The following is an 8,634-nucleotide window of genomic DNA, read 5'->3' on the forward strand; positions in this document are numbered from 1 at the left end:
CTGCAGCCCTTTCAGAAAACTTTCCATCCGACAACAGAGCCATGGGTGGTCTGCAGAGTTCCGAGAAGCAATGTCGTCTGAGTGACAATGTCAAGAAAGTATAGCTTGTGCATCGTAAGTAGGATACAGTGGAAGATAAGGAGCCTTGGGGGTGGGGACAGGTTACTATAAACCCAGACTCCACAGATGTGGCTGCTGGGATAGGACATTTGGAAAACACATGAACTAAATATTGAGACAGTTGGGTGATGGTGGGACGGAGGGTCTGACGAGGAGGAGCTGGGAACCACCACTTCCTGGAGAATGTAACTGCCCTGTCCAGCCTCTCCCTGACTGCTGTTCACCCCAAGGCCTGCTCTGTACCTTAAAATTCTTCTGGGAGTCAGGGGTTGGGCTTTCCAGGTCAATGAGCTTCTTGAGATCCTCCTCAATGGTGGACTTGGAGGTCGGCTTCGGGGACGCCCTGAGGTCCCTGGTGGAGGCACGCAGCCTTGGGTGGGCTATTTCATTGCCGTCACTCTGATGACGCCTTGAAGGAAGGGGAAGAGAGGGGAGAAGTTAATTTGATGAGGTGGACTCAAGGGTGTGATGGGGTCTGAAAGAGGTAAGTCAATGGAGAGCTATTAGAAGAGAGAAAAGGAGAATTACTTCTGTTCAATTATATTAAGAATCTATTTGGATAAGTGCTTGTAAAGAGAAACAAGACCAGTTTGAAATACAAAATAAAAAGCCTGATGAATAAATCACTCTTTCACAGGAAACTATAAACTCCACTAAGCCAAAATTAGCAACAGACTTACTAATAAAAAAGACCACAGGGTATGAGTCCCAAATGCAATCTCTATAGAAACAAAACCAATGTCATTGACTGAATCCTTTATTTTTTGCTGTACTATTTTGTCAAAAGTTCTTTATGTTCAGAGGTGGTCACTTACTTTCTAATAGTCCCTCCTGGGCCAGTTAGGAATTACACGGGAAGGCTGTGATTAATAGCATCAAAGGGACAAGTGTGGTCTTAACACCTAAGGGGCGATTATTCTGAAGTTTGTTCTTCAGACAGACTCTTTCCTAGGAGACTTTGAGATTCTCAAATCTGACGGTTTTGCAATACATCTTATTTAAGGAATGTGGCAGAGAAACAATTTAAGACACGTTTCACGTGGGAGGAAAAATAACTTCCCTACCAAACCACCCTCTCCCCAGTCTTGAGCCCAGCCTCCTCTCTTGCAGGAAATTGTTCTGTTCACTGTCATGTGAAAAGCAAAACACCCGGCAAGAGCAGCAACAGAGTCCTTACTTTCTGGTGTCCATAAATCCCACGGAGTTTATGGTTCCTTCGGGTTTCTTCCATCCGATCAGGTACTTGCTGGTAGCGCCCTGGCGGGGGTAGAAAGTCCGAGGACCGGAGGAGGAGGACGAGGAGGATGAGAAGGAAGGAGCGAGCTGCGGGGGGGTGGCCGGGTGAAGCTCTTCCTTCGGTGAACTTCTGGCGCTGGTGAAGACCACCGGGCTGGCGGAGTGGCGCGAGCTCATGGTACTGAGGAGAGGCGGGACAGAGACAAAGCGGCCGGGTGTGTGTGTGCCTGCGGGGGTCGGCCTGTCAGCCATAAAAGCATCGTCCAGGACGGGTTACGGCCGGTTACAGAACAATGAGTATTTCATAAAATATTAATGGGGCTGGCTGGCCTGCCTTCGCCTTTTCGCTTCAATTTAAATGTCCACTGTCAAAGTACAACATGGTGACGGGGGCTTCTTCTGCACTTTCAGTCAAAAGTAAAAATGGTTAAGACTGTCAGGGACACTCTGAAGTACACCAGCACCACTGAAGTGTGGTACAGAGAAGTCTCGCAGAGGCATGTGTGTGTGTGTGTGTGTGTGTGTGTGTGTGTGGGCAGTCGGGGGGAGCTGGCAATAACAGGCCTGGCAGTATCAAGAGCTCCCTGTCCTCCCTTCCTCAGAACTCAGGGGCACAGTGACATTCCCGAAGCCTGAGCTCAAGAGGGGAGAGAAGACTGAGCCAGACACGGAGCTCTCCATGTGCTCACGCCCAAGGCCAAAGGGGCATCCTGAGGTCTCCTTCCCCACGGCACCCGGTAGTAACACTCTCTAAAAAGCTGTTTATCAGATTAGACCATACCCCCACTTTACATCACACAAAGTTAACTCACAATGGATTAAAGACTTGAATGCAGGACCTAAAACAGTAAAACTCCTAGAAGAAAACATGGGCAGTAAGCTTCCTGACAGTCATTTTTTGAATCGGACACAAAAATCAAAGGCAACAAAAGCCAAACTAAACAAGACAGACTACATCAAACCAAAAAGCTTCTGGGCAGCAAAGGAAATCACCCACAAAGTGAAAAAGCAACCTACTGAACAGGAGAAAATATTTGCAAATCATGTATCTGATGGGGGTTAATATCTAAGGGGTTAATATCCAAAAAAATATAAAGAACTTATACAACTCAAGAACAAAAAAAGGAAACAATCTGAATTTTTAAAAAATGAGAAGAAAATTTGAACAGACAGTTTTCCAAAGAAGACATACAGATGGCCGACAGGTATAGGAAAAGATGCTCAGCGTCACTAACCGTCAAGGAAATGCAAACCTGAACTGTAGTGAGAACTCACACCTGTGAGAATGGCTATCATCATCAGCAAGCTAAGAAATGACAAGTGTGAGCGCAGATCTGGAGAAAAGAGAACCCTTGTGCATGACACTGCTGTTGGCAGCGATGTGGATTGGTGCAGACACTGGGAAAACACTATGGAGGTTGCTCTAAAAATTAGAAAACCAAACTCCTAGAAACAGTGGGTGTCAAAGGCAGAGGCTGGAGAGTGGTGGGTGAAATGGTTAGCGTTCAAAAGGTACAAACTTCTAGTTATAAGATAGATAAATCCTAGGGATGTAATATTAGGCGTGATGACTAAAAATGAAAAACTGCTCATCACTGGTGTATTTTAGACTTTGGTTAGAAGTTACAAAATTCAAGTTCTGAAGGACTCAAGGAGAAGACTGCTTATTGTACTTCTAAAACTCAGGCAGGATTTTCAAAACTGGAGATGAAAAGTTTAAGGTGATGTCAGACCTGCTGCTGCTGCTGCTAAGTCGCTTTAGTCGTGTCCGACTCTGTGCGACCCCACAGACGGCAGCCCCCCAGGCTCCCCTGTCCCCGGGATTCTCTAGGCAAGAATACTGGAGTGGGTTGCCATTTCCTTCTCCAATGCATGACAGTGAAAAGTGAAAGTGAAGTCTCTCAGTCATGTCCGACTCTTCGTGACCCCATGGACTGTGGCCTACCAGACTCCTCCGTCCATGGGATTCTCCAGACAAGAGTACTGGGGTGGGGTGCCATTTCCTTCTCCAGATATCAGATCTGGAGGGCCTTTGATTGCAGGATTTCCATAGTTTCTTCCTAGTGCTCTCATGGGACCTACATTCATATCTCTTGATCCCAGCTGAGTTATTCAACTTAGGCTGAGATCTAAGACAAGTCACTCCAGTGGAGCTGGTTACTGAAGGTTTAGTTAACAGGATGTTGTGTCAAAGCATTCCTCAACAGCACTTGCACTGGTCAAAACCTAATGGTCCTGCTCTGAATAAAGCATGGACTTTGGTTAATAAGAATGCATTGACAGTGACTCCTTAGCTGTGACAAATGTATGATAGCGATGTAAGATGATGAGAACAGGGGAAAATGGGCAGAGGAGGGTACATGAAAATTCTTTGGACTCTCTTTGAACTTGACTGCAAATTAAAAATGACTCTAAAATAAAAATTTCACTATAAAAACTAAGCAAAAACCAAAAAAAAAAAAAAAAATACAATAAAAAGTAAAACCCTAATGGTCCAGAGATTTTATATATATATATATATAGTGTGTGCATATACACACACATATACACGTTATATTTATTTTCATATATGTGTGTGATATACACACACATACATATATGAAAATGATTCCTGAACTTCACCTCAAAACTTGCATAAAAATCAATTCCAATTGGACATATATTTAAATGTATATCCAAAGATTCTAGACTGTACCATGGAAGAATATCCTTATGACAGAGTCAGAGGTTTCTTTAACAGGATCATAAATGAAATGATTGAAACTCATTAAAATTAAGAACTTCTATTCATCCAAAGACACAGAGCAGGAGAATATACATAAAACACATATCCAATAGTGGGCTCTTATCCATACATAATTAACTCCTAAAAATTAATGAGAGACAAACCAGCAGAAAAATGGGCAAAGATCTGAAAAGGAATTTCACAAGATATCTCAAAGCCATTAAATATGGGTGCTTAACATCATCAGTTATCAGAAAAATATAAATTAACTCCACAAAGAGGGATCACCTACTAGAGTGGCTAAAATTAAAAAGACAGTATCAAATGCTAGAAAGGATGTGAAGCAACCAGCACACTCTCATACTGCAGGAGGTACTTGTTACAACCACTTTGGCAAACCGGTTCACAGCCTCTGCTGAAGCTGAGTATATGTAAATCCTACGCTAGCCATTCCGCTCATAGGTATATACTGAAAAGAAGTACATTCATACATGTATCAGAGGACATGTACAAGAACCTGTAACATCCTCAAAGCAGAAATACTCCAAATGCTCAATAACAGAATGGATAAACAAACTGGTGTGTGCTCACAATGGATATATAATACAGCAATGAAAATAAATGAACACTCTGCAACACAGACAAATCTCAGCAACGTAATGTTGACTTAAAGACACCAGACACAGAATAATACATATGGGATGATTTCACTGACATGAAGCCCCCAGATAGGCAGAGTGAGTGTGTGACTTTAGGATTCAGGGTTGTGTTCAGTTGGGGAGGAAGGGGAGGTGCTGGGGAGGGGGACATGTGGGAGGGAGGGTGTCTGGATGCTGGTCAAGTTCCAACAAGTTCTTGATCTGGGTAGTGATGACATGTGTAAGTGCACTTCGGGAAAACCCACTCTGATGTACACTGATGGTCTGTGCCTTTTTCTGTATGTCTGTTACACTTTAATGAAAACATGTCCACAAAAACAAAGCAAAAATAGATGACTTGAAAGGAGAAGGCTAAATCAGTCCCTGAGGCTCTGCAACAGACTGGAGACAGCAGGACACAGCTGGGGTAGGGGGGTGGACAGGATACAGGGCAAAGATGATCTCAAGGGTTTTCCACACTAACTGGGCCTTAAAACATCCGATTAAATATAACCATCTCCTTTATTTCTGCAACTAAAAAGGAGGAACCAGGTCCAAACTTTACAAAAAAATATCATCTTAAAAATGAGTAATGAAGGGGACTTCCCCAAGGAAGGACTACCAATAGTCCTGTGGTCAGGACTCCGCCTTCCAGTGCAGGGAGTGTGGGTTCGATTCCTGGTCCGGAAGCTAAGGTCCTAAGTGCCTCCTGGCCAAGCAATGTTGTAACTAATTCAATAAGCCTAGCCATACTCTAATAATCCTTCTAACAATTTTTCCCCCAAAGATTTTTCTATTTAGGGAGAAGGGGAAAGAGAAGACCCTTCATAAGACCCTTCATAAAACCTCCAAGGACAACATAACTTTAAAAGCAATGCAATCTCATTTAGTTTTTACCTCTTAACAATACTCCATTTGTCTGCTTTAAGAATTAAAGAAATGCAGAACTCTTCCATAAGCGCAGTATATTAAGCCAGTGAGAACAGAATAGTAAGAATAGGACTCTGTTATGCAAAAGAGGCAAAGTGGAAAGATGAAACAAGGGGATGGTGAAAGACACATAAAGATATAGGCAGGCAAACCCATAGATAATAACACCAGAAATCTAGGTTAACTGCAAATGCATTATCCACATAGGGAGCATCAACACTGAGAAGTTTCTGAAATAGTAAGAGAACATAGCCTTTCAGTTCTGTTCAGTCGCTCAGTCGTGTCCGACTCTTTGTGACCCCATGAATCGCAGCACACCAGGCCTCCCTGTCCATCACCGACTCCCGGAGTTCACTCAGACTCATGTCCATCGAGTCAGTGATGCCATCTAGCCATCTCATCCTCTGTCGTCCCCTTCTCCTCCTGCCCCCAATCCCTCCCAGCATCAGAGTCTTTTCCAATGAGTCAACTCTTTGCATGAGGTGGCCAAAGTATTGGAGTTTCAGCTTTAGCATCATTCCTTCCAAAGAAATCCCAGGGCTGATCTCCTTGAGAATGGACTGGTTGGATCTCCTTGCAGTCCAAGGGACTCTCAAGAGTCTTCTCCAACACCACTTTGGGGTCCTGTAAAGTCATGTGACAGGTGTGCCACTATCTGTTAGTTACCTAGCAACAAGATCTAATCTTTGGTTAGCAGATTTCTTTCACCTGACCATGACAGTGAACACCAAAGTCACTCAGTCGTGTCTAACTCTTTGCGACCCCAAGGGCTATACAGTCCATGGAATTCTCCAGGCCAGAATACTAAAGTGGGTAGCCTTTCCCTTCTCCAGGGGATCTTCCCAACCTAGGGATCGAACCCACGTCTCCCACAATGCAGGCAGATTCTTTACCAGCTGAGCCACAAGGGAAGCCCAACTTTATATACACCTGACTATACCCACCTCATATACATTCATAACCCAGATGTGGAGATGTCTCAAGCCTCAACCCTGGTTACTGTCTGAAGCATATTCCAAAAAAGTGCAAAACCATGAAATCAGGATCTAGTGCACTCACCTTGGATAATCACGCACTTGCTTCACCTGCTTTGATCAGTATCCACCAGTGAGTGACATGTTTGAATGACTTGAGCCATTCTTCCTCATCACCATGTTAAGATACAGGCTGAGGGCCTCACCGCAGAGATTCTGACTCGGGAGCTTGGGTGGGGTGGGGGACTCGAGAATTTGTACTTCTAACTTGTTCCCAGGATGATGTGGCGGCCCTGATTTCATACCCTGAAAACCATTATACCACAGGTACATTTGATTGCCCTTACTTTACGTTTCTCAGCAACAAGTATGTTGATGTGATAACATCGGTATTCAAAACCCTGGGGCTTTCAAAGACTAAATGTATGGTCGAAATAGAAATAATGAGCCGTGGCAAAAGAATGCAAATTGCACAGTCTGTTAATTTATACATCTTTCCCCCATGTTTCATGACACAGCTATGCCGTTTTTAGCCATAATGAATGTATTGCATAAACGGGAGTGTTATAGAAAAGGCTAAGGGACTTCAAAGGCAAGAGTAATGTGTACAGCACATACAGTTTCTGGAGCTCTGTCCTGCACTATAAACTAAATTATGATCATAATCTCTCTGAGAAGCATTTAATAAGTTGCTGTACTAGATGATAAACTCTTTGAAGGCAGGGATATCTTTGTAAATATATTTAACAATGCCAGAATGCAATAGACTCCCAGTAAAATACTAATCGCACAGAGGGATTCTCTTTAGTATCTACAGAGCACACTATATATTTAATTTCTTTATCTTGTTTATAGTCTGCCTGACTGCAAAGATGGCAGACTAGTGTCTCAAAAAAAAAGTGTCTTATTGGAGTCTGGATGCCAGTGTCTTTTACAGAATAGAGGTCGGGGTGTGAGGAAGTCAAGTAAAAAGATCATTAATCTTACAAATCTCCTGGAATGGCCAGCCTTGGGGACAGGATGTGTTCATTCTTCTTATAGCCATTCACAAGTGGACAGGGTCAGGACAGTCTGCCCCTGTTTAAAAGTAAATTCCACGAGGGCTGACATTTTTGTTTCATTTGTTCACTATTATATCTGTTTGGGGAATAGTCCCTGACCATTATAGGTACTCAATATTTGTTTAAGGAAACTGTTGAATAAACCACAAATTAGCCATCCGTTTTAAATACATGGGATATTTTTGCATAAAGATAGTGTATATTACTATTTAAAACTAGATGTTGCTTTATTTTTATTCTACAGAGTATGTATCTGTTTATAAGTGTATTATTAAAAGGATAACAGCTTAATTATCCATAGACCCTGATTACTGGTTTTATTTGGGACCACAGGCCCTGATTACTGGTTTTATTTGTGAACAGGACAACTGACACCAGCTCCCAGGTGTGAACTGCCAGCACACTTTTGTTCACTAATGGTTATAATCAGGGCCTGCCCTACTTTACAATTGATTAGATCTGGGAACAACGGTAAAAGCAAAAACAATCGATGCACTGGTAGTTCTTCCTTAACTACGTACAACTCACAGCACGAAGGCGAGCACTTTAGTTCATTTGTCCCCTAATTCGTCATCACAGGAGGATCGCTTGGAAGCCTTAAAAATACACATTCTTAGGCCTTAATTCACAGCAAACTGTGGAAAATTCTTCAAGAGATGGGAATACCAGACCATCTGACCTGCCTCCTGAGAAATCTATGCAGATCAAGAAGCAACAGTTAGAACTGGACATAGAACAACAGACTGGTTCCAAATCGGGAAAGGAGTACGTCAAGGCTGTATATTGTCACTTTGCTTATTTAACTTTTACGCAGAGTACATCATGAGAAATGCTGGACTGGATGAAGCACAAGCTGGAATCAAGATTGCTGGGAGAAACATCAATAACCTCAGATATGCAGATGACACCACCCTTATGGCAGAAAGGGAAGAAGAAATAAAGAGCCTCTT

At 42.9% G+C, this 8,634-nt stretch overlaps 1 protein-coding gene across 17 annotated transcripts in view; it reads right to left on the reverse strand.

Annotated features, from left to right (window-relative positions):
- Positions 1 to 8,634, reverse strand: part of SIPA1L1 (signal-induced proliferation-associated 1 like 1) — a 389,778-nt gene that overhangs the window by 16,082 nt on the left and 365,062 nt on the right. For all 17 annotated transcript variants that reach the window (XM_010846654.1, XM_010846657.1, XM_010846661.1 and 14 more), the window contains 2 exons: positions 1,298 to 1,537; positions 364 to 529 (listed from right to left, as the gene is read on the reverse strand). In XM_010846654.1, coding sequence (XP_010844956.1) covers positions 364 to 529; positions 1,298 to 1,537 — 406 coding nt within the window. The remainder of the gene's footprint in view (positions 1 to 363; positions 530 to 1,297; positions 1,538 to 8,634) is intronic.

Source organism: Bison bison, unplaced genomic scaffold, assembly GCF_000754665.1.
Source record: "Bison bison bison isolate TAMUID 2011002044 unplaced genomic scaffold, Bison_UMD1.0 scf7180017864239, whole genome shotgun sequence".
In the NCBI taxonomy this organism is placed as follows: Eukaryota; Metazoa; Chordata; class Mammalia; order Artiodactyla; family Bovidae; genus Bison; species Bison bison.